Below are 23777 nucleotides of genomic sequence, written 5' to 3'. Positions count from 1 at the left end.
AAAGTAAACTTGAAACTGATACATAAAAATGCAAATATACAATACACTCTTGTATTTCAATGTAAACAATCTTCATATAAACTATAAAGACACATTTGCCCTTTAAGACATACAACTTGATTTATTATATCTAATACGTAATACTAAAACCTATATGTGAAAAGAAAAATCAATAGTAATGAAAGATGCTCTTTCTCAATGTGGATTGAAAATTATAAGATGAATAATATATATGATTTAAATGACTTAATATAATATTGATAACCATTATTTTATTTCCTTCATTGAAATAATTCAAAAAATGTCAAATCCTATATAATTTTAAATGCCTTGTACGAAAAAGGCAATAAGTGGAGTAATTTAGAGGGGAAAATTCATTTAAACCCTTACAGTAATAGAACAACGACCTTCATTTGTTTGATTCTTTAAAATATTACCGAGATATTTGAAATTTCTATAAGTGGGTAACACATATATACACACACATTCTTTACCAAAAAGGTATAAAAACAGAATGACCAACCATTGAATGAGATGACGCAAAACAAATTCAAGATAGTTGAAAAAGGGCCACGCGCACATGAAGATGTCTTTAATAAATTGACCACTATAATGCCCGAAGTTAAAATCTGCATGTAAAAACAGCTAAATGAGTTACGAACTTACCCTTTTCGCCCTCAAAGGATCTAATTTCTGCTCCTCACAGCTTGGCGTTTGTTTTTGGGTTTCTAAATCTGGATTCACCTTTGTAATATCGCTATCTGTATCTGTATTAATTGAATGTGAAATAGAAGACGTTGAATCCATGATCGCAAGTGTAGTTTCCCCTTTCAAGTGCATTTTGACTTCAGAACGTTTTGAAACTTGGTTCGGAACCTTTTGAGATCTTGTACGACGGACCCTCATTGGACGTGCAAATATGGGTTTCGTATAAGGAACAGGTTCAGCTCCGAGCATCATTTTGCCAATTTGAACTGTTTAAAAATTCCGTTTCATACGCAATATCATCATTCTTTACCATATTTCTGTCTCAGTTTAAAAAATTCCATCACGAAGAAAATATATAATCAATAATCCGAGGAAAACTGACACTGAGACAAATGAAAGGCGATACTCGAAAGGATACACATTAACACCTCAGTCCTAAGATGTTACAGATTTACCTGTCGTCTGCTATGAAACGGAAATATTAATCTCGTAGAAATATCGCTTTCACGTGATCGATGGTAACAAACAAACACGAACTCAGGTAAACATCTGAGATAGTAAAGATTTTTCAGTGAGCTTTAAAACTGATTTAGTAGCGACTATTTCAATTTGAAAATGTTTTCTTTTGTAAATTATGAATAATGTTTTAATTTATTTCCTCGTTATCAGACTTTTCAATAAATGTTTATTTCACACAACTTTGAATGGATGTCTTAAGATTTAAATAGAAGAAATCTAGTACTTTAACTTTCTGACGAACTAGATAAAACCATAAATAGGCTAGAATATAGCATTCGTTGACTTTTCATGTTGCATCCAACAACTCAATGATTTTAAATATGAGTGATTAAAGCTTAACAACGTGCTATATATATACCATAAACACTGTCGTACATGACCGTTTGGACAATTTTACGTCGTTCTTACAAAATGTAAGCCTTCGGATCAATATATACATTTATTGAATATATAATGTATACTTAAAAGTTTCCCTGCGGGATCTAAAGTGTTAAAAAAAAGACTCAGTTTAATTTCAAATTTAATGTAAAAATATGTACACTATCGTAAAAGCAAACAGAACCGTGAATTTTCATAAAAGCTTACAATCTTGACTTTAATACCGATCGAGAGAACAATGATGCTGACAATGGCTCATTAAACATATTCCACTCAACTGGGTATGGCATAGCATCGTAACTAATAAGACCATATGAAAGAAAACGAAACTTAAAAAAAAAACGATACAGGGTAGCCAAAAAAGATTTCTATACAGTTTGTTTGCTCTTTAGTTACAAATTGGAGACACATTCGCCAAGGACCTTTAAGGAAATAATAAATGTACTAAACTTCAAGGTAAATTATAAATAAATCAGCATTCAAATGCTTAATTCTGAAAAACTTAAGGTGTTCATCTTTCATACGAATGTTTGAATAGTACAAAGAAGTTAATATGAGCTAATAAAAAAATATATCGGACATCTTTTCACTACTCCATGAAAGATCAATTTTACATCGAAATGACCGGAAGAAAACAAAATTCAACCGATTGCCATCATTTTTTTTTTAATTATTAACCATATTCAAAGTTCTTCGTAAAAATTCTTTCAAAAGTGACGCATAAATCTCCAAACTAGTCAAAGAAACCTATTACAATGTAAAAACATGTTTGAATAGTCCTTTAGATGTTAAAAATGGATGTTCAAGTGTTACCATAGGAACCTTTGAATAACACCATGCAGGGTATTTTTAATCGAATCGTAGCTTATTGGCTTAACATCCGGGCTTCTTGAGTCCTTTTTTGCTTAGAACTGTACATGACCCGAATGAAGACTGGATCGATATTGATTATGTGTAAAATTTTACTGTACAAATTTTTGGTGCTTAACTCTGGTTCGTTTTAATAAGATTTATAATGTCGCCAGACAATGCAGCACTTACAGTAACCTTATGGTAAATTTATCTAGTTTTAAAGAATTTTAATTCGAGAGTAGGGGTACAGATATCATGTTATGACTATGATAATTTTGTCGTCCGAATATTCCAAATATCACCATGTAGAATCGACGTCGTTCCGATGCTTTGTTTGTAAGCATTAATGTATTGAACAATTCGATCGTTATCATCTCGGCACCATCATTATTGTTATCGTCATCATGGAGAATGGACTCCTGTCTAATTTTTACTTTATGAAAAAAAAAATCGGAAGAAAGGAGAAACCCCTTCCCTCGAACCCCACTCTACTTCTGTCAATGATACACACACGTAAGCTAAGTTTTGCCTGAATGAAATTGACAAAGATGGAAAATGAGGAAAAGAGAATAGTTTGTATTTTCATGGTTACACCATTCTTCAAAAGCATCCAACGTCTGTCTTTGATGAATTGGACGTTTATGACTAACGACAACAGTGCCTTAAATTACCAAAACATTAGGATTTCCTTTACATATTGGACAAATCAGCTGTGACTATTAGAACTACCCTCTTGATTTCAACCAATCATAGTTAAAAAAAAAAAGAACCACAAAAATTCAAAGAAATCATATTTTCCCGCCTTCCTCGAGGAATACATGGTTTACATGAATAGATCATTACACAGACTTGTCCAGATTTGGCTCTTCAACATTTGTATTAGCTTTTAGAAATTCAGATATTTTGGCTTCGATCATTACTGAAGAGACATTAATTGTCGAAATGTACAACTGGTGCATTAACATTGGTACCGTTTATGTTACAACACCTCTTTGTAAGATACTTCAAACCTTCTGCAAGAAAAAACTATGGAACAAACTAAAAAATGTCCAATAAAAGAAACTTTCTACCATCAGAATGCTAGCTTAAAACGTTCAAAGAAAAAGCTACAGTTTATATAACTTAACCGAAATTGTCTGACTGTTATAACGAAATGCACAGGAAAGCCTTAAATAAACACCAACCAAAACTTATGCGGAATCCGAAAGAAGAGATTGAACAAGATATCAAAAATCTAGAAAAAAGCACTACATAAAGCTGGAGAAGCACCAATGCCAAAATATAGAAGAGAAATTAAAGTGCAACCAAAGGGTATGGTTAGATAGAAAGAACAAATAGGAAAGGCACCAAAGCAATCAAGAATGGTACATATGATATAGAAGCATAACGATGCACCTCAACGTAGAAATAACGAACTTAAGATTAAAATGACCGCAGCTTATGCCGCGCATAGAAATACAACTATAGAAAAAATGTGAAAGCCTCAACCACTGATTCTAAAATGGTTTACAAAATTAAATAACATGTAAAGAAAAACGCCAATATCCAATACAAAAATACTCAATATGAATGACAGCAGAAGATGAACAAAGCATACTGAATATATGAAAAGAGTACTGCCAACGATCAGCTTCTCCAACATAAGAACCAAATTTTGACACCCAGAAATAAGAAAAAAGCAGCAAAAGAAAATGGACTTGGTATTGACCATGTTGCAACGAAGAAAGTAAATACAACCATAGAAAAACTTAAAGCAGTATTGGCACCAGGACGAAATATCAGCTGAACACTATAAGTATTGAATTGAAGAGTTAACTCTCTTAATAGCACATGTGCTAAATATAATCTTGACATATCTGAATGTCCCAATCTTCCTAAAAACTAGGATTCTAACACCAATCCTAAAAAAGGAAAAAGATACGACAAACCCTGTTAGCTACAGAGAAATAACTGCAACAAAGACATCTGACAAATACTACAAAGTATGACCAAACCAGAGTTGATACCGTCATTAACACCATTCAAAATAGTCTACAAAACGATTAACAGAGGGAGTACCGTCATTAACACCATTCAAAATAGTCTACAAAACCATTAACAGAGGGAGTACCGTCATTAACACCATTCAAAATAGTCTACAAAAACGATTAACAGAGGGAGTATCGTCATTAACACCATTCAAAATAGTTTACAAAAACGATTAACAGAGGCAGTATCGTCCTTGTATGGGAAAGAAAATAAACAGAAGAGGTTAGTGCACTGCGGGGAATGCAACAGGGCGCAAAATTATTAACTTACCTCTACAAATGTTTTAATAATATTTAAACTGGGTAGTATTGTAAAAAGTGGTCTTGGAGCAGATTTTGGGGACATACAAGTCCCAGCACCTACATGTGGAAATGATATTGCTGTACTAGTAAATAGCACAAATGATGCACAGTGAACTCTGGTTACAGTACAGGCAACGCACAAAAAGGGACCTGGCAAAATTCAACCTAAATAAATCTGAAGCAGTATACTACAACGACAAAGGCCTGAATGTAACGGAACTAACATTTGAAGAATATACAATCAATAGAATACAAGAGACCAAACAGCTTGGTATAAAGGGAACGGACAAAACCGGGAAGATATCTCAGAAAGAATAAAAACTGGTACGGCAACTACATACCGTCTATTAGTAGCTGGTTTGCATGTACAATGGGGTTTCGCACCAGTGGTAGCGTATACACGATTGAGAACATATGCAGTACCAAGATGCACCTAGGGACGAGAAGTAATGAACCTTCTTGCAAAGGACAAAGAAATGTTAGAATTGACAGATAGGAAAATACTTAAATAAACACAAGGGCTGTCAAATAATACATCAAATACGGTTTTCCACCTAAACTCCAGTAGGAACAGAACCCATTGATATAGCCATGGAGAAAAAACATACTTACCTTCTTTATGAACGTTGCAATAAACACAGGAATCATAGAGGGGGAAATTCTGCGTAGACAAAGACCATAGAGGAGATGACTTTATAATAGAGTGTAGAAAATTCTTTCCAAGTACAACCCAATGGCATGTAGCTATTTCTTAGAAAATCCAATTAAGAAAATCGAATGGAAAAGATTGATAGAAACTGAGATCAATAAATTTTGGAAAAATAAATGCAACCAAGAAAAAATTGAAAAAAAAACATCATTAGAATTTATAAATATACAAGACAACCCCTAAAACTAGCATATAACATTTGGAATAGTATTATAAACAACATAAACGATGTCGAGGCAAGAGATATAAAGGCAAGAATATCTACTCAAATATATCTATTTCAAGCAAAGAGAGTCAAGTTTGATAAAAAAAAATCCTTGTACAATATGTGGACAGGGTAGTGGAGATCTGGAACACTTTATTATTTCATTGTTCGAAACTGGAACAAATCAGACCAAAATACTGCTATATGCTATATGAAACAGACAATAGATGAGAGGGATAAATCTGTGGATGAGAAGAGTGTAAGTTTCGGTAAACCCCTTCAGCTTATTATGGACTATACTAGCATAGAATGGAATACAAAAATGTGTGAAGATCTAGAAAGGGGAGCTAGAAACATGTGCTATGAGCCTATGAGATGCACCAATATCGTACTAAAATGTAATTATTACCTTGAGTACATTACAAGAGAGTTAGATATACATCAAAATTCAAACAGTAATACTTTTCATGTTTTTGATAACAAATTCTATCATTCTAAAAGATAATTATGATTGTGGACTTTTTATACTTAGAGCCTTTTATTAAAAGACTGTTTTCGTTATTTAATATATTTAAATTTAAAACTTGTAATGTAATGGATACATGCATTTAAATACGTTAATCATATCTATCTACTTATATACACCCAACTTCCGTTTATTTAATTTCTCGCAACATACAGTTTAGCACCTCTATATAATACACATTTTTATCTTGTGTATCATGCACAATTTTGTAACATTATGCACATTTTTGATTTTCAGTATAATTACTCTTAAAAGCTACTCACATTTTACATACGATATTTCTCATTGTGAATTGATGCAGGAATTTTTATTAATCCATTGGGTGTTGGATGTGTATACTGATTGATATTTTAGTCTTAAATACCTGATTTTTATCATTAGTTGTTATTGGCTATGAACTAGCTGTCAGTAACTTCGAGTACTCACAGATCTGTACTTAGTGTCTTTTTGTTTTTGGGGTATAAGTACCCGTCCACGTCCACTCTGTGTTTCTGTTAGATGTATTTCTATTTGTATCCATCTGATGAGTTAAGCCTTTTTCAACTGATTTTTATAGTTTGTTCTTTTGTTGTACTGTTACACCACTGTCCCAGGTTAGGGGAGGGTTGAGCGTTCACAAATATGTTTAACCCCGCCACATTCTTTATGTGCCTGTCCCAAGTCAGGAGCCTGTAGTTCAGTGGTTGTCGTTGGTTTATGTCTGTCATATTTGTTTCTCGTAAATTGTTTTGTTATAAATTAGGCCGTTAGTTTTTTCAATTGAATAGTTTCATATTTTTCATGTCGGGGCCTTTTATAGCCGACCATACGGTATGGGTTTTTCTCATTGTTGAATGCCGTACGGTTGACTATAATTGCTTACATCCACTTCATTTGAACTTTGGTGGATAGTCTCATTGGCAATCATACCACATCTCCTTATTCTTATATCAATTATATGTTGAACAGGTGTACTAAGTCTTAAACACTATACCCTAGGGCAGTGCTCCACTATTAATGGAGGAAAATACAAGTGACTGAACCAATAGAACCACTAATTCGGGCCCGGTAAGAAAAGAACATACAAGAAAGTAGTACATTTTTTAACAAAATAGTTCCTACGCATAGCTGTGACCTTGTAAATAAGTAAAAATATTTCGGCTATTTTTGGTATCAAACTAAAGCTTAGTGACTTGGAATCAATATATAACCCTCATTGAAAGGTTTATTTTGGATGATAAACAAAATAATATTATATGAAATTAAGATACAAGGGCAAATTTGCTTTGTTGCTCAGATCAGCACTAAGTCTATATGTTTTGCACTACCAAGACTTCCGGAAACCAGTGCGTTTTGGTACGCAATTCAAGATATACCGGTATTAAATTTTTAAGCACACACCAGTTTAAGGATCAAGATGAGAGAAATAAGCGTGCATCATATCAAATTGGAGTGTTATTTGCAGAAACAGTTTGATTCTGTGACTTATACATAGGCGATGGAAAAGGCTATGCAAGATAGCAATGTAGACGACACGGAGAGTCAAAGGTATAAACAGTAAAATAGGGAGAAGAGCGTCTAAGGGCCTGTGGCGCAACGGATAACGCGTCTGACTACGGATCAGAAGATTCCAGGTTCGAATCCTGGCAGGCTCGGAAAGTTTTTTGTCAATGCTTTTTAACACACCCTTTTGAAGCAAGTATATATAGTATCTGATATAGTGAGCAGTTAGAAGTTGCATTAAAAAGAAATGTCTGAACAGATTAGACTGAAAGCAACCAAACGTCAGAAACAGCTTGAAATGATTGCCGGGGTTTTGATGGAATATTTTCTTGGCACATATGTTGTGACTGCATGCCAATAACCTTTTTATCAAACATATTAGAAGGATACAACAAAAATAATGTCCTCCCCGGCGGGGAATCGAACCCCGGTCTCCCGCGTGACAGGCGGGGATACTAACCACTATACTACCGAGGACTTGATGATAAGTGCCCAATTTTTAACAGATAAAGCTAAACTTTAGAAATTAACAACCAAAAAAAGCCAGAAAAGCTAGTTTTCCCGCCTCCCTCAACTGAGAGAAATAAGCGTGCATCATATCAAATTGGAGTGTTATTTGCAGAAACAGTTTGATTCTGTGACTTATACATAGGCGATGGAAAAGGCTATGCAAGATAGCAATGTAGACGACACGGAGAGTCAAAGGTATAAACAGTAAAATAGGGAGAAGAGCGTCTAAGGGCCTGTGGCGCAACGGATAACGCGTCTGACTACGGATCAGAAGATTCCAGGTTCGAATCCTGGCAGGCTCGGAAAGTTTTTTGTCAATGCTTTTTAACACACCCTTTTGAAGCAAGTATATATAGTATCTGATATAGTGAGCAGTTAGAAGTTGCATTAAAAAGAAATGTCTGAACAGATTAGACTGAAAGCAACCAAACGTCAGAAACAGCTTGAAATGATTGCCGGGGTTTTGATGGAATATTTTCTTGGCACATATGTTGTGACTGCATGCCAATAACCTTTTTATCAAACATATTAGAAGGATACAACAAAAATAATGTCCTCCCCGGCGGGGAATCGAACCCCGGTCTCCCGCGTGACAGGCGGGGATACTAACCACTATACTACCGAGGACTTGATGATAAGTGCCCAATTTTTAACAGATAAAGCTAAACTTTAGAAATTAACAACCAAAAAAAGCCAGAAAAGCTAGTTTTCCCGCCTCCCTCAACTGAGAGAAATAAGCGTGCATCATATCAAATTGGAGTGTTATTTGCAGAAACAGTTTGATTCTGTGACTTATACATAGGCGATGGAAAAGGCTATGCAAGATAGCAATGTAGACGACACGGAGAGTCAAAGGTATAAACAGTAAAATAGGGAGAAGAGCGTCTAAGGGCCTGTGGCGCAACGGATAACGCGTCTGACTACGGATCAGAAGATTCCAGGTTCGAATCCTGGCAGGCTCGGAAAGTTTTTTGTCAATGCTTTTTAACACACCCTTTTGAAGCAAGTATATATAGTATCTGATATAGTGAGCAGTTAGAAGTTGCATTAAAAAGAAATGTCTGAACAGATTAGACTGAAAGCAACCAAACGTCAGAAACAGCTTGAAATGATTGCCGGGGTTTTGATGGAATATTTTCTTGGCACATATGTTGTGACTGCATGCCAATAACCTTTTTATCAAACATATTAGAAGGATACAACAAAAATAATGTCCTCCCCGGCGGGGAATCGAACCCCGGTCTCCCGCGTGACAGGCGGGGATACTAACCACTATACTACCGAGGACTTGATGATAAGTGCCCAATTTTTAACAGATAAAGCTAAACTTTAGAAATTAACAACCAAAAAAAGCCAGAAAAGCTAGTTTTCCCGCCTCCCTCAACTGAGAGAAATAAGCGTGCATCATATCAAATTGGAGTGTTATTTGCAGAAACAGTTTGATTCTGTGACTTATACATAGGCGATGGAAAAGGCTATGCAAGATAGCAATGTAGACGACACGGAGAGTCAAAGGTATAAACAGTAAAATAGGGAGAAGAGCGTCTAAGGGCCTGTGGCGCAACGGATAACGCGTCTGACTACGGATCAGAAGATTCCAGGTTCGAATCCTGGCAGGCTCGGAAAGTTTTTTGTCAATGCTTTTTAACACACCCTTTTGAAGCAAGTATATATAGTATCTGATATAGTGAGCAGTTAGAAGTTGCATTAAAAAGAAATGTCTGAACAGATTAGACTGAAAGCAACCAAACGTCAGAAACAGCTTGAAATGATTGCCGGGGTTTTGATGGAATATTTTCTTGGCACATATGTTGTGACTGCATGCCAATAACCTTTTTATCAAACATATTAGAAGGATACAACAAAAATAATGTCCTCCCCGGCGGGGAATCGAACCCCGGTCTCCCGCGTGACAGGCGGGGATACTAACCACTATACTACCGAGGACTTGATGATAAGTGCCCAATTTTTAACAGATAAAGCTAAACTTTAGAAATTAACAACCAAAAAAAGCCAGAAAAGCTAGTTTTCCCGCCTCCCTCAACTGAGAGAAATAAGCGTGCATCATATCAAATTGGAGTGTTATTTGCAGAAACAGTTTGATTCTGTGACTTATACATAGGCGATGGAAAAGGCTATGCAAGATAGCAATGTAGACGACACGGAGAGTCAAAGGTATAAACAGTAAAATAGGGAGAAGAGCGTCTAAGGGCCTGTGGCGCAACGGATAACGCGTCTGACTACGGATCAGAAGATTCCAGGTTCGAATCCTGGCAGGCTCGGAAAGTTTTTTGTCAATGCTTTTTAACACACCCTTTTGAAGCAAGTATATATAGTATCTGATATAGTGAGCAGTTAGAAGTTGCATTAAAAAGAAATGTCTGAACAGATTAGACTGAAAGCAACCAAACGTCAGAAACAGCTTGAAATGATTGCCGGGGTTTTGATGGAATATTTTCTTGGCACATATGTTGTGACTGCATGCCAATAACCTTTTTATCAAACATATTAGAAGGATACAACAAAAATAATGTCCTCCCCGGCGGGGAATCGAACCCCGGTCTCCCGCGTGACAGGCGGGGATACTAACCACTATACTACCGAGGACTTGATGATAAGTGCCCAATTTTTAACAGATAAAGCTAAACTTTAGAAATTAACAACCAAAAAAAGCCAGAAAAGCTAGTTTTCCCGCCTCCCTCAACTGAGAGAAATAAGCGTGCATCATATCAAATTGGAGTGTTATTTGCAGAAACAGTTTGATTCTGTGACTTATACATAGGCGATGGAAAAGGCTATGCAAGATAGCAATGTAGACGACACGGAGAGTCAAAGGTATAAACAGTAAAATAGGGAGAAGAGCGTCTAAGGGCCTGTGGCGCAACGGATAACGCGTCTGACTACGGATCAGAAGATTCCAGGTTCGAATCCTGGCAGGCTCGGAAAGTTTTTTGTCAATGCTTTTTAACACACCCTTTTGAAGCAAGTATATATAGTATCTGATATAGTGAGCAGTTAGAAGTTGCATTAAAAAGAAATGTCTGAACAGATTAGACTGAAAGCAACCAAACGTCAGAAACAGCTTGAAATGATTGCCGGGGTTTTGATGGAATATTTTCTTGGCACATATGTTGTGACTGCATGCCAATAACCTTTTTATCAAACATATTAGAAGGATACAACAAAAATAATGTCCTCCCCGGCGGGGAATCGAACCCCGGTCTCCCGCGTGACAGGCGGGGATACTAACCACTATACTACCGAGGACTTGATGATAAGTGCCCAATTTTTAACAGATAAAGCTAAACTTTAGAAATTAACAACCAAAAAAAGCCAGAAAAGCTAGTTTTCCCGCCTCCCTCAACTGAGAGAAATAAGCGTGCATCATATCAAATTGGAGTGTTATTTGCAGAAACAGTTTGATTCTGTGACTTATACATAGGCGATGGAAAAGGCTATGCAAGATAGCAATGTAGACGACACGGAGAGTCAAAGGTATAAACAGTAAAATAGGGAGAAGAGCGTCTAAGGGCCTGTGGCGCAACGGATAACGCGTCTGACTACGGATCAGAAGATTCCAGGTTCGAATCCTGGCAGGCTCGGAAAGTTTTTTGTCAATGCTTTTTAACACACCCTTTTGAAGCAAGTATATATAGTATCTGATATAGTGAGCAGTTAGAAGTTGCATTAAAAAGAAATGTCTGAACAGATTAGACTGAAAGCAACCAAACGTCAGAAACAGCTTGAAATGATTGCCGGGGTTTTGATGGAATATTTTCTTGGCACATATGTTGTGACTGCATGCCAATAACCTTTTTATCAAACATATTAGAAGGATACAACAAAAATAATGTCCTCCCCGGCGGGGAATCGAACCCCGGTCTCCCGCGTGACAGGCGGGGATACTAACCACTATACTACCGAGGACTTGATGATAAGTGCCCAATTTTTAACAGATAAAGCTAAACTTTAGAAATTAACAACCAAAAAAAGCCAGAAAAGCTAGTTTTCCCGCCTCCCTCAACTGAGAGAAATAAGCGTGCATCATATCAAATTGGAGTGTTATTTGCAGAAACAGTTTGATTCTGTGACTTATACATAGGCGATGGAAAAGGCTATGCAAGATAGCAATGTAGACGACACGGAGAGTCAAAGGTATAAACAGTAAAATAGGGAGAAGAGCGTCTAAGGGCCTGTGGCGCAACGGATAACGCGTCTGACTACGGATCAGAAGATTCCAGGTTCGAATCCTGGCAGGCTCGGAAAGTTTTTTGTCAATGCTTTTTAACACACCCTTTTGAAGCAAGTATATATAGTATCTGATATAGTGAGCAGTTAGAAGTTGCATTAAAAAGAAATGTCTGAACAGATTAGACTGAAAGCAACCAAACGTCAGAAACAGCTTGAAATGATTGCCGGGGTTTTGATGGAATATTTTCTTGGCACATATGTTGTGACTGCATGCCAATAACCTTTTTATCAAACATATTAGAAGGATACAACAAAAATAATGTCCTCCCCGGCGGGGAATCGAACCCCGGTCTCCCGCGTGACAGGCGGGGATACTAACCACTATACTACCGAGGACTTGATGATAAGTGCCCAATTTTTAACAGATAAAGCTAAACTTTAGAAATTAACAACCAAAAAAAGCCAGAAAAGCTAGTTTTCCCGCCTCCCTCAACTGAGAGAAATAAGCGTGCATCATATCAAATTGGAGTGTTATTTGCAGAAACAGTTTGATTCTGTGACTTATACATAGGCGATGGAAAAGGCTATGCAAGATAGCAATGTAGACGACACGGAGAGTCAAAGGTATAAACAGTAAAATAGGGAGAAGAGCGTCTAAGGGCCTGTGGCGCAACGGATAACGCGTCTGACTACGGATCAGAAGATTCCAGGTTCGAATCCTGGCAGGCTCGGAAAGTTTTTTGTCAATGCTTTTTAACACACCCTTTTGAAGCAAGTATATATAGTATCTGATATAGTGAGCAGTTAGAAGTTGCATTAAAAAGAAATGTCTGAACAGATTAGACTGAAAGCAACCAAACGTCAGAAACAGCTTGAAATGATTGCCGGGGTTTTGATGGAATATTTTCTTGGCACATATGTTGTGACTGCATGCCAATAACCTTTTTATCAAACATATTAGAAGGATACAACAAAAATAATGTCCTCCCCGGCGGGGAATCGAACCCCGGTCTCCCGCGTGACAGGCGGGGATACTAACCACTATACTACCGAGGACTTGATGATAAGTGCCCAATTTTTAACAGATAAAGCTAAACTTTAGAAATTAACAACCAAAAAAAGCCAGAAAAGCTAGTTTTCCCGCCTCCCTCAACTGAGAGAAATAAGCGTGCATCATATCAAATTGGAGTGTTATTTGCAGAAACAGTTTGATTCTGTGACTTATACATAGGCGATGGAAAAGGCTATGCAAGATAGCAATGTAGACGACACGGAGAGTCAAAGGTATAAACAGTAAAATAGGGAGAAGAGCGTCTAAGGGCCTGTGGCGCAACGGATAACGCGTCTGACTACGGATCAGAAGATTCCAGGTTCGAATCCTGGCAGGCTCGGAAAGTTTTTTGTCAATGCTTTTTAACACACCCTTTTGAAGCAAGTATATATAGTATCTGATATAGTGAGCAGTTAGAAGTTGCATTAAAAAGAAATGTCTGAACAGATTAGACTGAAAGCAACCAAACGTCAGAAACAGCTTGAAATGATTGCCGGGGTTTTGATGGAATATTTTCTTGGCACATATGTTGTGACTGCATGCCAATAACCTTTTTATCAAACATATTAGAAGGATACAACAAAAATAATGTCCTCCCCGGCGGGGAATCGAACCCCGGTCTCCCGCGTGACAGGCGGGGATACTAACCACTATACTACCGAGGACTTGATGATAAGTGCCCAATTTTTAACAGATAAAGCTAAACTTTAGAAATTAACAACCAAAAAAAGCCAGAAAAGCTAGTTTTCCCGCCTCCCTCAACTGAGAGAAATAAGCGTGCATCATATCAAATTGGAGTGTTATTTGCAGAAACAGTTTGATTCTGTGACTTATACATAGGCGATGGAAAAGGCTATGCAAGATAGCAATGTAGACGACACGGAGAGTCAAAGGTATAAACAGTAAAATAGGGAGAAGAGCGTCTAAGGGCCTGTGGCGCAACGGATAACGCGTCTGACTACGGATCAGAAGATTCCAGGTTCGAATCCTGGCAGGCTCGGAAAGTTTTTTGTCAATGCTTTTTAACACACCCTTTTGAAGCAAGTATATATAGTATCTGATATAGTGAGCAGTTAGAAGTTGCATTAAAAAGAAATGTCTGAACAGATTAGACTGAAAGCAACCAAACGTCAGAAACAGCTTGAAATGATTGCCGGGGTTTTGATGGAATATTTTCTTGGCACATATGTTGTGACTGCATGCCAATAACCTTTTTATCAAACATATTAGAAGGATACAACAAAAATAATGTCCTCCCCGGCGGGGAATCGAACCCCGGTCTCCCGCGTGACAGGCGGGGATACTAACCACTATACTACCGAGGACTTGATGATAAGTGCCCAATTTTTAACAGATAAAGCTAAACTTTAGAAATTAACAACCAAAAAAAGCCAGAAAAGCTAGTTTTCCCGCCTCCCTCAACTGAGAGAAATAAGCGTGCATCATATCAAATTGGAGTGTTATTTGCAGAAACAGTTTGATTCTGTGACTTATACATAGGCGATGGAAAAGGCTATGCAAGATAGCAATGTAGACGACACGGAGAGTCAAAGGTATAAACAGTAAAATAGGGAGAAGAGCGTCTAAGGGCCTGTGGCGCAACGGATAACGCGTCTGACTACGGATCAGAAGATTCCAGGTTCGAATCCTGGCAGGCTCGGAAAGTTTTTTGTCAATGCTTTTTAACACACCCTTTTGAAGCAAGTATATATAGTATCTGATATAGTGAGCAGTTAGAAGTTGCATTAAAAAGAAATGTCTGAACAGATTAGACTGAAAGCAACCAAACGTCAGAAACAGCTTGAAATGATTGCCGGGGTTTTGATGGAATATTTTCTTGGCACATATGTTGTGACTGCATGCCAATAACCTTTTTATCAAACATATTAGAAGGATACAACAAAAATAATGTCCTCCCCGGCGGGGAATCGAACCCCGGTCTCCCGCGTGACAGGCGGGGATACTAACCACTATACTACCGAGGACTTGATGATAAGTGCCCAATTTTTAACAGATAAAGCTAAACTTTAGAAATTAACAACCAAAAAAAGCCAGAAAAGCTAGTTTTCCCGCCTCCCTCAACTGAGAGAAATAAGCGTGCATCATATCAAATTGGAGTGTTATTTGCAGAAACAGTTTGATTCTGTGACTTATACATAGGCGATGGAAAAGGCTATGCAAGATAGCAATGTAGACGACACGGAGAGTCAAAGGTATAAACAGTAAAATAGGGAGAAGAGCGTCTAAGGGCCTGTGGCGCAACGGATAACGCGTCTGACTACGGATCAGAAGATTCCAGGTTCGAATCCTGGCAGGCTCGGAAAGTTTTTTGTCAATGCTTTTTAACACACCCTTTTGAAGCAAGTATATATAGTATCTGATATAGTGAGCAGTTAGAAGTTGCATTAAAAAGAAATGTCTGAACAGATTAGACTGAAAGCAACCAAACGTCAGAAACAGCTTGAAATGATTGCCGGGGTTTTGATGGAATATTTTCTTGGCACATATGTTGTGACTGCATGCCAATAACCTTTTTATCAAACATATTAGAAGGATACAACAAAAATAATGTCCTCCCCGGCGGGGAATCGAACCCCGGTCTCCCGCGTGACAGGCGGGGATACTAACCACTATACTACCGAGGACTTGATGATAAGTGCCCAATTTTTAACAGATAAAGCTAAACTTTAGAAATTAACAACCAAAAAAAGCCAGAAAAGCTAGTTTTCCCGCCTCCCTCAACTGAGAGAAATAAGCGTGCATCATATCAAATTGGAGTGTTATTTGCAGAAACAGTTTGATTCTGTGACTTATACATAGGCGATGGAAAAGGCTATGCAAGATAGCAATGTAGACGACACGGAGAGTCAAAGGTATAAACAGTAAAATAGGGAGAAGAGCGTCTAAGGGCCTGTGGCGCAACGGATAACGCGTCTGACTACGGATCAGAAGATTCCAGGTTCGAATCCTGGCAGGCTCGGAAAGTTTTTTGTCAATGCTTTTTAACACACCCTTTTGAAGCAAGTATATATAGTATCTGATATAGTGAGCAGTTAGAAGTTGCATTAAAAAGAAATGTCTGAACAGATTAGACTGAAAGCAACCAAACGTCAGAAACAGCTTGAAATGATTGCCGGGGTTTTGATGGAATATTTTCTTGGCACATATGTTGTGACTGCATGCCAATAACCTTTTTATCAAACATATTAGAAGGATACAACAAAAATAATGTCCTCCCCGGCGGGGAATCGAACCCCGGTCTCCCGCGTGACAGGCGGGGATACTAACCACTATACTACCGAGGACTTGATGATAAGTGCCCAATTTTTAACAGATAAAGCTAAACTTTAGAAATTAACAACCAAAAAAAGCCAGAAAAGCTAGTTTTCCCGCCTCCCTCAACTGAGAGAAATAAGCGTGCATCATATCAAATTGGAGTGTTATTTGCAGAAACAGTTTGATTCTGTGACTTATACATAGGCGATGGAAAAGGCTATGCAAGATAGCAATGTAGACGACACGGAGAGTCAAAGGTATAAACAGTAAAATAGGGAGAAGAGCGTCTAAGGGCCTGTGGCGCAACGGATAACGCGTCTGACTACGGATCAGAAGATTCCAGGTTCGAATCCTGGCAGGCTCGGAAAGTTTTTTGTCAATGCTTTTTAACACACCCTTTTGAAGCAAGTATATATAGTATCTGATATAGTGAGCAGTTAGAAGTTGCATTAAAAAGAAATGTCTGAACAGATTAGACTGAAAGCAACCAAACGTCAGAAACAGCTTGAAATGATTGCCGGGGTTTTGATGGAATATTTTCTTGGCACATATGTTGTGACTGCATGCCAATAACCTTTTTATCAAACATATTAGAAGGATACAACAAAAATAATGTCCTCCCCGGCGGGGAATCGAACCCCGGTCTCCCGCGTGACAGGCGGGGATACTAACCACTATACTACCGAGGACTTGATGATAAGTGCCCAATTTTTAACAGATAAAGCTAAACTTTAGAAATTAACAACCAAAAAAAGCCAGAAAAGCTAGTTTTCCCGCCTCCCTCAACTGAGAGAAATAAGCGTGCATCATATCAAATTGGAGTGTTATTTGCAGAAACAGTTTGATTCTGTGACTTATACATAGGCGATGGAAAAGGCTATGCAAGATAGCAATGTAGACGACACGGAGAGTCAAAGGTATAAACAGTAAAATAGGGAGAAGAGCGTCTAAGGGCCTGTGGCGCAACGGATAACGCGTCTGACTACGGATCAGAAGATTCCAGGTTCGAATCCTGGCAGGCTCGGAAAGTTTTTTGTCAATGCTTTTTAACACACCCTTTTGAAGCAAGTATATATAGTATCTGATATAGTGAGCAGTTAGAAGTTGCATTAAAAAGAAATGTCTGAACAGATTAGACTGAAAGCAACCAAACGTCAGAAACAGCTTGAAATGATTGCCGGGGTTTTGATGGAATATTTTCTTGGCACATATGTTGTGACTGCATGCCAATAACCTTTTTATCAAACATATTAGAAGGATACAACAAAAATAATGTCCTCCCCGGCGGGGAATCGAACCCCGGTCTCCCGCGTGACAGGCGGGGATACTAACCACTATACTACCGAGGACTTGATGATAAGTGCCCAATTTTTAACAGATAAAGCTAAACTTTAGAAATTAACAACCAAAAAAAGCCAGAAAAGCTAGTTTTCCCGCCTCCCTCAACTGAGAGAAATAAGCGTGCATCATATCAAATTGGAGTGTTATTTGCAGAAACAGTTTGATTCTGTGACTTATACATAGGCGATGGAAAAGGCTATGCAAGATAGCAATGTAGACGACACGGAGAGTCAAAGGTATAAACAGTAAAATAGGGAGAAGAGCGTCTAAGGGCCTGTGGCGCAACGGATAACGCGTCTGACTACGGATCAGAAGATTCCAGGTTCGAATCCTGGCAGGCTCGGAAAGTTTTTTGTCAATGCTTTTTAACACACCCTTTTGAAGCAATTATATATAGTATCTGATATAGTGAGCAGTTAGAAGTTGCATTAAAAAGAAATGTCTGAACAGATTAGACTGAAAGCAACCAAACGTCAGAAACAGCTTGAAATGATTGCCGGGGTTTTGATGGAATATTTTCTTGGCACATATGTTGTGACTGCATGCCAATAACCTTTTTATCAAACATATTAGAAGGATACAACAAAAATAATGTCCTCCCCGGCGGGGAATCGAACCCCGGTCTCCCGCGTGACAGGCGGGGATACTAACCACTATACTACCGAGGACTTGATGATAAGTGCCCAATTTTTAACAGATAAAGCTAAACTTTAGAAATTAACAACCAAAAAAAGCCAGAAAAGCTAGTTTTCCCGCCTCCCTCAACTGAGAGAAATAAGCGTGCATCATATCAAATTGGAGTGTTATTTGCAGAAACAGTTTGATTCTGTGACTTATACATAGGCGATGGAAAAGGCTATGCAAGATAGCAATGTAGACGACACGGAGAGTCAAAGGTATAAACAGTAAAATAGGGAGAAGAGCGTCTAAGGGCCTGTGGCGCAACGGATAACGCGTCTGACTACGGATCAGAAGATTCCAGGTTCGAATCCTGGCAGGCTCGGAAAGTTTTTTGTCAATGCTTTTTAACACACCCTTTTGAAGCAAGTATATATAGTATCTGATATAGTGAGCAGTTAGAAGTTGCATTAAAAAGAAATGTCTGAACAGATTAGACTGAAAGCAACCAAACGTCAGAAACAGCTTGAAATGATTGCCGGGGTTTTGATGGAATATTTTCTTGGCACATATGTTGTGACTGCATGCCAATAACCTTTTTATCAAACATATTAGAAGGATACAACAAAAATAATGTCCTCCCCGGCGGGGAATCGAACCCCGGTCTCCCGCGTGACAGGCGGGGATACTAACCACTATACTACCGAGGACTTGATGATAAGTGCCCAATTTTTAACAGATAAAGCTAAACTTTAGAAATTAACAACCAAAAAAAGCCAGAAAAGCTAGTTTTCCCGCCTCCCTCAACTGAGAGAAATAAGCGTGCATCATATCAAATTGGAGTGTTATTTGCAGAAACAGTTTGATTCTGTGACTTATACATAGGCGATGGAAAAGGCTATGCAAGATAGCAATGTAGACGACACGGAGAGTCAAAGGTATAAACAGTAAAATAGGGAGAAGAGCGTCTAAGGGCCTGTGGCGCAACGGATAACGCGTCTGACTACGGATCAGAAGATTCCAGGTTCGAATCCTGGCAGGCTCGGAAAGTTTTTTGTCAATGCTTTTTAACACACCCTTTTGAAGCAAGTATATATAGTATCTGATATAGTGAGCAGTTAGAAGTTGCATTAAAAAGAAATGTCTGAACAGATTAGACTGAAAGCAACCAAACGTCAGAAACAGCTTGAAATGATTGCCGGGGTTTTGATGGAATATTTTCTTGGCACATATGTTGTGACTGCATGCCAATAACCTTTTTATCAAACATATTAGAAGGATACAACAAAAATAATGTCCTCCCCGGCGGGGAATCGAACCCCGGTCTCCCGCGTGACAGGCGGGGATACTAACCACTATACTACCGAGGACTTGATGATAAGTGCCCAATTTTTAACAGATAAAGCTAAACTTTAGAAATTAACAACCAAAAAAAGCCAGAAAAGCTAGTTTTCCCGCCTCCCTCAACTGAGAGAAATAAGCGTGCATCATATCAAATTGGAGTGTTATTTGCAGAAACAGTTTGATTCTGTGACTTATACATAGGCGATGGAAAAGGCTATGCAAGATAGCAATGTAGACGACACGGAGAGTCAAAGGTATAAACAGTAAAATAGGGAGAAGAGCGTCTAAGGGCCTGTGGCGCAACGGATAACGCGTCTGACTACGGATCAGAAGATTCCAGGTTCGAATCCTGGCAGGCTCGGAAAGTTTTTTGTCAATGCTTTTTAACACACCCTTTTGAAGCAAGTATATATAGTATCTGATATAGTGAGCAGTTAGAAGTTGCATTAAAAAGAAATGTCTGAACAGATTAGACTGAAAGCAACCAAACGTCAGAAACAGCTTGAAATGATTGCCGGGGTTTTGATGGAATATTTTCTTGGCACATATGTTGTGACTGCATGCCAATAACCTTTTTATCAAACATATTAGAAGGATACAACAAAAATAATGTCCTCCCCGGCGGGGAATCGAACCCCGGTCTCCCGCGTGACAGGCGGGGATACTAACCACTATACTACCGAGGACTTGATGATAAGTGCCCAATTTTTAACAGATAAAGCTAAACTTTAGAAATTAACAACCAAAAAAAGCCAGAAAAGCTAGTTTTCCCGCCTCCCTCAACTGAGAGAAATAAGCGTGCATCATATCAAATTGGAGTGTTATTTGCAGAAACAGTTTGATTCTGTGACTTATACATAGGCGATGGAAAAGGCTATGCAAGATAGCAATGTAGACGACACGGAGAGTCAAAGGTATAAACAGTAAAATAGGGAGAAGAGCGTCTAAGGGCCTGTGGCGCAACGGATAACGCGTCTGACTACGGATCAGAAGATTCCAGGTTCGAATCCTGGCAGGCTCGGAAAGTTTTTTGTCAATGCTTTTTAACACACCCTTTTGAAGCAAGTATATATAGTATCTGATATAGTGAGCAGTTAGAAGTTGCATTAAAAAGAAATGTCTGAACAGATTAGACTGAAAGCAACCAAACGTCAGAAACAGCTTGAAATGATTGCCGGGGTTTTGATGGAATATTTTCTTGGCACATATGTTGTGACTGCATGCCAATAACCTTTTTATCAAACATATTAGAAGGATACAACAAAAATAATGTCCTCCCCGGCGGGGAATCGAACCCCGGTCTCCCGCGTGACAGGCGGGGATACTAACCACTATACTACCGAGGACTTGATGATAAGTGCCCAATTTTTAACAGATAAAGCTAAACTTTAGAAATTAACAACCAAAAAAAGCCAGAAAAGCTAGTTTTCCCGCCTCCCTCAACTGAGAGAAATAAGCGTGCATCATATCAAATTGGAGTGTTATTTGCAGAAACAGTTTGATTCTGTGACTTATACATAGGCGATGGAAAAGGCTATGCAAGATAGCAATGTAGACGACACGGAGAGTCAAAGGTATAAACAGTAAAATAGGGAGAAGAGCGTCTAAGGGCCTGTGGCGCAACGGATAACGCGTCTGACTACGGATCAGAAGATTCCAGGTTCGAATCCTGGCAGGCTCGGAAAGTTTTTTGTCAATGCTTTTTAACACACCCTTTTGAAGCAAGTATATATAGTATCTGATATAGTGAGCAGTTAGAAGTTGCATTAAAAAGAAATGTCTGAACAGATTAGACTGAAAGCAACCAAACGTCAGAAACAGCTTGAAATGATTGCCGGGGTTTTGATGGAATATTTTCTTGGCACATATGTTGTGACTGCATGCCAATAACCTTTTTATCAAACATATTAGAAGGATACAACAAAAATAATGTCCTCCCCGGCGGGGAATCGAACCCCGGTCTCCCGCGTGACAGGCGGGGATACTAACCACTATACTACCGAGGACTTGATGATAAGTGCCCAATTTTTAACAGATAAAGCTAAACTTTAGAAATTAACAACCAAAAAAAGCCAGAAAAGCTAGTTTTCCCGCCTCCCTCAACTGAGAGAAATAAGCGTGCATCATATCAAATTGGAGTGTTATTTGCAGAAACAGTTTGATTCTGTGACTTATACATAGGCGATGGAAAAGGCTATGCAAGATAGCAATGTAGACGACACGGAGAGTCAAAGGTATAAACAGTAAAATAGGGAGAAGAGCGTCTAAGGGCCTGTGGCGCAACGGATAACGCGTCTGACTACGGATCAGAAGATTCCAGGTTCGAATCCTGGCAGGCTCGGAAAGTTTTTTGTCAATGCTTTTTAACACACCCTTTTGAAGCAAGTATATATAGTATCTGATATAGTGAGCAGTTAGAAGTTGCATTAAAAAGAAATGTCTGAACAGATTAGACTGAAAGCAACCAAACGTCAGAAACAGCTTGAAATGATTGCCGGGGTTTTGATGGAATATTTTCTTGGCACATATGTTGTGACTGCATGCCAATAACCTTTTTATCAAACATATTAGAAGGATACAACAAAAATAATGTCCTCCCCGGCGGGGAATCGAACCCCGGTCTCCCGCGTGACAGGCGGGGATACTAACCACTATACTACCGAGGACTTGATGATAAGTGCCCAATTTTTAACAGATAAAGCTAAACTTTAGAAATTAACAACCAAAAAAAGCCAGAAAAGCTAGTTTTCCCGCCTCCCTCAACTGAGAGAAATAAGCGTGCATCATATCAAATTGGAGTGTTATTTGCAGAAACAGTTTGATTCTGTGACTTATACATAGGCGATGGAAAAGGCTATGCAAGATAGCAATGTAGACGACACGGAGAGTCAAAGGTATAAACAGTAAAATAGGGAGAAGAGCGTCTAAGGGCCTGTGGCGCAACGGATAACGCGTCTGACTACGGATCAGAAGATTCCAGGTTCGAATCCTGGCAGGCTCGGAAAGTTTTTTGTCAATGCTTTTTAACACACCCTTTTGAAGCAAGTATATATAGTATCTGATATAGTGAGCAGTTAGAAGTTGCATTAAAAAGAAATGTCTGAACAGATTAGACTGAAAGCAACCAAACGTCAGAAACAGCTTGAAATGATTGCCGGGGTTTTGATGGAATATTTTCTTGGCACATATGTTGTGACTGCATGCCAATAACCTTTTTATCAAACATATTAGAAGGATACAACAAAAATAATGTCCTCCCCGGCGGGGAATCGAACCCCGGTCTCCCGCGTGACAGGCGGGGATACTAACCACTATACTACCGAGGACTTGATGATAAGTGCCCAATTTTTAACAGATAAAGCTAAACTTTAGAAATTAACAACCAAAAAAAGCCAGAAAAGCTAGTTTTCCCGCCTCCCTCAACTGAGAGAAATAAGCGTGCATCATATCAAATTGGAGTGTTATTTGCAGAAACAGTTTGATTCTGTGACTTATACATAGGCGATGGAAAAGGCTATGCAAGATAGCAATGTAGACGACACGGAGAGTCAAAGGTATAAACAGTAAAATAGGGAGAAGAGCGTCTAAGGGCCTGTGGCGCAACGGATAACGCGTCTGACTACGGATCAGAAGATTCCAGGTTCGAATCCTGGCAGGCTCGGAAAGTTTTTTGTCAATGCTTTTTAACACACTCTTTTGAAGCAAGTATATATAGTATCTGATATAGTGAGCAGTTA

General features: G+C 38.5%; 1 protein-coding gene and 49 non-coding genes across 50 annotated transcripts in view; 25 read left to right on the top strand and 25 right to left on the bottom strand.

The window, feature by feature from the left end:
• Positions 1–1225, bottom strand: part of LOC127716454 (putative leucine-rich repeat-containing protein DDB_G0290503) — a 29683-nt gene extending 28458 nt beyond the window's left edge. Inside the window, exon 1 of the mRNA XM_052222664.1 lies at positions 667–1225. Within this exon, the coding sequence (XP_052078624.1) occupies positions 667–960 (294 nt within the window). The 5' untranslated portion in view covers positions 961–1225. The remainder of the gene's footprint in view (positions 1–666) is intronic.
• A 6563-nt stretch (positions 1226–7788) lies between these two features.
• Trnar-acg (transfer RNA arginine (anticodon ACG)) lies at positions 7789–7861 on the top strand. The gene has a single exon. It is a non-coding gene; the product is annotated as a tRNA-Arg (tRNA).
• Positions 7862–8114: 253 nt separating this feature from the next.
• Trnad-guc (transfer RNA aspartic acid (anticodon GUC)) lies at positions 8115–8186 on the bottom strand. Its single transcript has one exon. It is a non-coding gene; the product is annotated as a tRNA-Asp (tRNA).
• Positions 8187–8448: 262 nt separating this feature from the next.
• On the top strand, positions 8449–8521 carry Trnar-acg (transfer RNA arginine (anticodon ACG)). The gene has a single exon. It is a non-coding gene; the product is annotated as a tRNA-Arg (tRNA).
• A 253-nt stretch (positions 8522–8774) lies between these two features.
• Trnad-guc (transfer RNA aspartic acid (anticodon GUC)) lies at positions 8775–8846 on the bottom strand. Its single transcript has one exon. It is a non-coding gene; the product is annotated as a tRNA-Asp (tRNA).
• Positions 8847–9108: 262 nt separating this feature from the next.
• Trnar-acg (transfer RNA arginine (anticodon ACG)) lies at positions 9109–9181 on the top strand. Its single transcript has one exon. It is a non-coding gene; the product is annotated as a tRNA-Arg (tRNA).
• Positions 9182–9434: 253 nt separating this feature from the next.
• Positions 9435–9506, bottom strand: Trnad-guc (transfer RNA aspartic acid (anticodon GUC)). Its single transcript has one exon. It is a non-coding gene; the product is annotated as a tRNA-Asp (tRNA).
• A 262-nt stretch (positions 9507–9768) lies between these two features.
• Trnar-acg (transfer RNA arginine (anticodon ACG)) lies at positions 9769–9841 on the top strand. The gene has a single exon. It is a non-coding gene; the product is annotated as a tRNA-Arg (tRNA).
• A 253-nt stretch (positions 9842–10094) lies between these two features.
• On the bottom strand, positions 10095–10166 carry Trnad-guc (transfer RNA aspartic acid (anticodon GUC)). Its single transcript has one exon. It is a non-coding gene; the product is annotated as a tRNA-Asp (tRNA).
• Positions 10167–10428: 262 nt separating this feature from the next.
• Trnar-acg (transfer RNA arginine (anticodon ACG)) lies at positions 10429–10501 on the top strand. The gene has a single exon. It is a non-coding gene; the product is annotated as a tRNA-Arg (tRNA).
• A 253-nt stretch (positions 10502–10754) lies between these two features.
• Positions 10755–10826, bottom strand: Trnad-guc (transfer RNA aspartic acid (anticodon GUC)). The gene has a single exon. It is a non-coding gene; the product is annotated as a tRNA-Asp (tRNA).
• A 262-nt stretch (positions 10827–11088) lies between these two features.
• Positions 11089–11161, top strand: Trnar-acg (transfer RNA arginine (anticodon ACG)). Its single transcript has one exon. It is a non-coding gene; the product is annotated as a tRNA-Arg (tRNA).
• A 253-nt stretch (positions 11162–11414) lies between these two features.
• On the bottom strand, positions 11415–11486 carry Trnad-guc (transfer RNA aspartic acid (anticodon GUC)). The gene has a single exon. It is a non-coding gene; the product is annotated as a tRNA-Asp (tRNA).
• Positions 11487–11748: 262 nt separating this feature from the next.
• Trnar-acg (transfer RNA arginine (anticodon ACG)) lies at positions 11749–11821 on the top strand. The gene has a single exon. It is a non-coding gene; the product is annotated as a tRNA-Arg (tRNA).
• A 253-nt stretch (positions 11822–12074) lies between these two features.
• Positions 12075–12146, bottom strand: Trnad-guc (transfer RNA aspartic acid (anticodon GUC)). The gene has a single exon. It is a non-coding gene; the product is annotated as a tRNA-Asp (tRNA).
• Positions 12147–12408: 262 nt separating this feature from the next.
• On the top strand, positions 12409–12481 carry Trnar-acg (transfer RNA arginine (anticodon ACG)). Its single transcript has one exon. It is a non-coding gene; the product is annotated as a tRNA-Arg (tRNA).
• A 253-nt stretch (positions 12482–12734) lies between these two features.
• Trnad-guc (transfer RNA aspartic acid (anticodon GUC)) lies at positions 12735–12806 on the bottom strand. The gene has a single exon. It is a non-coding gene; the product is annotated as a tRNA-Asp (tRNA).
• A 262-nt stretch (positions 12807–13068) lies between these two features.
• Trnar-acg (transfer RNA arginine (anticodon ACG)) lies at positions 13069–13141 on the top strand. The gene has a single exon. It is a non-coding gene; the product is annotated as a tRNA-Arg (tRNA).
• A 253-nt stretch (positions 13142–13394) lies between these two features.
• Positions 13395–13466, bottom strand: Trnad-guc (transfer RNA aspartic acid (anticodon GUC)). Its single transcript has one exon. It is a non-coding gene; the product is annotated as a tRNA-Asp (tRNA).
• Positions 13467–13728: 262 nt separating this feature from the next.
• Trnar-acg (transfer RNA arginine (anticodon ACG)) lies at positions 13729–13801 on the top strand. The gene has a single exon. It is a non-coding gene; the product is annotated as a tRNA-Arg (tRNA).
• Positions 13802–14054: 253 nt separating this feature from the next.
• Positions 14055–14126, bottom strand: Trnad-guc (transfer RNA aspartic acid (anticodon GUC)). The gene has a single exon. It is a non-coding gene; the product is annotated as a tRNA-Asp (tRNA).
• A 262-nt stretch (positions 14127–14388) lies between these two features.
• On the top strand, positions 14389–14461 carry Trnar-acg (transfer RNA arginine (anticodon ACG)). Its single transcript has one exon. It is a non-coding gene; the product is annotated as a tRNA-Arg (tRNA).
• Positions 14462–14714: 253 nt separating this feature from the next.
• Positions 14715–14786, bottom strand: Trnad-guc (transfer RNA aspartic acid (anticodon GUC)). The gene has a single exon. It is a non-coding gene; the product is annotated as a tRNA-Asp (tRNA).
• Positions 14787–15048: 262 nt separating this feature from the next.
• Positions 15049–15121, top strand: Trnar-acg (transfer RNA arginine (anticodon ACG)). Its single transcript has one exon. It is a non-coding gene; the product is annotated as a tRNA-Arg (tRNA).
• Positions 15122–15374: 253 nt separating this feature from the next.
• Positions 15375–15446, bottom strand: Trnad-guc (transfer RNA aspartic acid (anticodon GUC)). The gene has a single exon. It is a non-coding gene; the product is annotated as a tRNA-Asp (tRNA).
• A 262-nt stretch (positions 15447–15708) lies between these two features.
• On the top strand, positions 15709–15781 carry Trnar-acg (transfer RNA arginine (anticodon ACG)). Its single transcript has one exon. It is a non-coding gene; the product is annotated as a tRNA-Arg (tRNA).
• Positions 15782–16034: 253 nt separating this feature from the next.
• Positions 16035–16106, bottom strand: Trnad-guc (transfer RNA aspartic acid (anticodon GUC)). The gene has a single exon. It is a non-coding gene; the product is annotated as a tRNA-Asp (tRNA).
• A 262-nt stretch (positions 16107–16368) lies between these two features.
• Trnar-acg (transfer RNA arginine (anticodon ACG)) lies at positions 16369–16441 on the top strand. Its single transcript has one exon. It is a non-coding gene; the product is annotated as a tRNA-Arg (tRNA).
• Positions 16442–16694: 253 nt separating this feature from the next.
• Trnad-guc (transfer RNA aspartic acid (anticodon GUC)) lies at positions 16695–16766 on the bottom strand. Its single transcript has one exon. It is a non-coding gene; the product is annotated as a tRNA-Asp (tRNA).
• A 262-nt stretch (positions 16767–17028) lies between these two features.
• On the top strand, positions 17029–17101 carry Trnar-acg (transfer RNA arginine (anticodon ACG)). The gene has a single exon. It is a non-coding gene; the product is annotated as a tRNA-Arg (tRNA).
• A 253-nt stretch (positions 17102–17354) lies between these two features.
• Trnad-guc (transfer RNA aspartic acid (anticodon GUC)) lies at positions 17355–17426 on the bottom strand. The gene has a single exon. It is a non-coding gene; the product is annotated as a tRNA-Asp (tRNA).
• Positions 17427–17688: 262 nt separating this feature from the next.
• Trnar-acg (transfer RNA arginine (anticodon ACG)) lies at positions 17689–17761 on the top strand. The gene has a single exon. It is a non-coding gene; the product is annotated as a tRNA-Arg (tRNA).
• Positions 17762–18014: 253 nt separating this feature from the next.
• Trnad-guc (transfer RNA aspartic acid (anticodon GUC)) lies at positions 18015–18086 on the bottom strand. Its single transcript has one exon. It is a non-coding gene; the product is annotated as a tRNA-Asp (tRNA).
• A 262-nt stretch (positions 18087–18348) lies between these two features.
• Trnar-acg (transfer RNA arginine (anticodon ACG)) lies at positions 18349–18421 on the top strand. The gene has a single exon. It is a non-coding gene; the product is annotated as a tRNA-Arg (tRNA).
• A 253-nt stretch (positions 18422–18674) lies between these two features.
• Trnad-guc (transfer RNA aspartic acid (anticodon GUC)) lies at positions 18675–18746 on the bottom strand. The gene has a single exon. It is a non-coding gene; the product is annotated as a tRNA-Asp (tRNA).
• Positions 18747–19008: 262 nt separating this feature from the next.
• Trnar-acg (transfer RNA arginine (anticodon ACG)) lies at positions 19009–19081 on the top strand. Its single transcript has one exon. It is a non-coding gene; the product is annotated as a tRNA-Arg (tRNA).
• A 253-nt stretch (positions 19082–19334) lies between these two features.
• Positions 19335–19406, bottom strand: Trnad-guc (transfer RNA aspartic acid (anticodon GUC)). The gene has a single exon. It is a non-coding gene; the product is annotated as a tRNA-Asp (tRNA).
• Positions 19407–19668: 262 nt separating this feature from the next.
• Positions 19669–19741, top strand: Trnar-acg (transfer RNA arginine (anticodon ACG)). The gene has a single exon. It is a non-coding gene; the product is annotated as a tRNA-Arg (tRNA).
• A 253-nt stretch (positions 19742–19994) lies between these two features.
• Positions 19995–20066, bottom strand: Trnad-guc (transfer RNA aspartic acid (anticodon GUC)). The gene has a single exon. It is a non-coding gene; the product is annotated as a tRNA-Asp (tRNA).
• A 262-nt stretch (positions 20067–20328) lies between these two features.
• Positions 20329–20401, top strand: Trnar-acg (transfer RNA arginine (anticodon ACG)). The gene has a single exon. It is a non-coding gene; the product is annotated as a tRNA-Arg (tRNA).
• A 253-nt stretch (positions 20402–20654) lies between these two features.
• Trnad-guc (transfer RNA aspartic acid (anticodon GUC)) lies at positions 20655–20726 on the bottom strand. The gene has a single exon. It is a non-coding gene; the product is annotated as a tRNA-Asp (tRNA).
• A 262-nt stretch (positions 20727–20988) lies between these two features.
• On the top strand, positions 20989–21061 carry Trnar-acg (transfer RNA arginine (anticodon ACG)). The gene has a single exon. It is a non-coding gene; the product is annotated as a tRNA-Arg (tRNA).
• A 253-nt stretch (positions 21062–21314) lies between these two features.
• On the bottom strand, positions 21315–21386 carry Trnad-guc (transfer RNA aspartic acid (anticodon GUC)). The gene has a single exon. It is a non-coding gene; the product is annotated as a tRNA-Asp (tRNA).
• Positions 21387–21648: 262 nt separating this feature from the next.
• Positions 21649–21721, top strand: Trnar-acg (transfer RNA arginine (anticodon ACG)). Its single transcript has one exon. It is a non-coding gene; the product is annotated as a tRNA-Arg (tRNA).
• Positions 21722–21974: 253 nt separating this feature from the next.
• Trnad-guc (transfer RNA aspartic acid (anticodon GUC)) lies at positions 21975–22046 on the bottom strand. The gene has a single exon. It is a non-coding gene; the product is annotated as a tRNA-Asp (tRNA).
• Positions 22047–22308: 262 nt separating this feature from the next.
• Trnar-acg (transfer RNA arginine (anticodon ACG)) lies at positions 22309–22381 on the top strand. The gene has a single exon. It is a non-coding gene; the product is annotated as a tRNA-Arg (tRNA).
• Positions 22382–22634: 253 nt separating this feature from the next.
• On the bottom strand, positions 22635–22706 carry Trnad-guc (transfer RNA aspartic acid (anticodon GUC)). Its single transcript has one exon. It is a non-coding gene; the product is annotated as a tRNA-Asp (tRNA).
• A 262-nt stretch (positions 22707–22968) lies between these two features.
• On the top strand, positions 22969–23041 carry Trnar-acg (transfer RNA arginine (anticodon ACG)). Its single transcript has one exon. It is a non-coding gene; the product is annotated as a tRNA-Arg (tRNA).
• Positions 23042–23294: 253 nt separating this feature from the next.
• On the bottom strand, positions 23295–23366 carry Trnad-guc (transfer RNA aspartic acid (anticodon GUC)). The gene has a single exon. It is a non-coding gene; the product is annotated as a tRNA-Asp (tRNA).
• A 262-nt stretch (positions 23367–23628) lies between these two features.
• Positions 23629–23701, top strand: Trnar-acg (transfer RNA arginine (anticodon ACG)). The gene has a single exon. It is a non-coding gene; the product is annotated as a tRNA-Arg (tRNA).
• The last annotated feature ends 76 nt before the right edge of the window (positions 23702–23777 follow it).

The sequence above is a fragment of the Mytilus californianus genome, unplaced genomic scaffold (genome assembly GCF_021869535.1).
Source record: "Mytilus californianus isolate M0D057914Y unplaced genomic scaffold, xbMytCali1.0.p SCAF_9, whole genome shotgun sequence".
Classification (NCBI taxonomy): Eukaryota; Metazoa; Mollusca; class Bivalvia; order Mytilida; family Mytilidae; genus Mytilus; species Mytilus californianus.
Note: the sequence above shows the minus strand (reverse complement) of the source record. Positions and strands in the feature narration are given on the sequence as shown.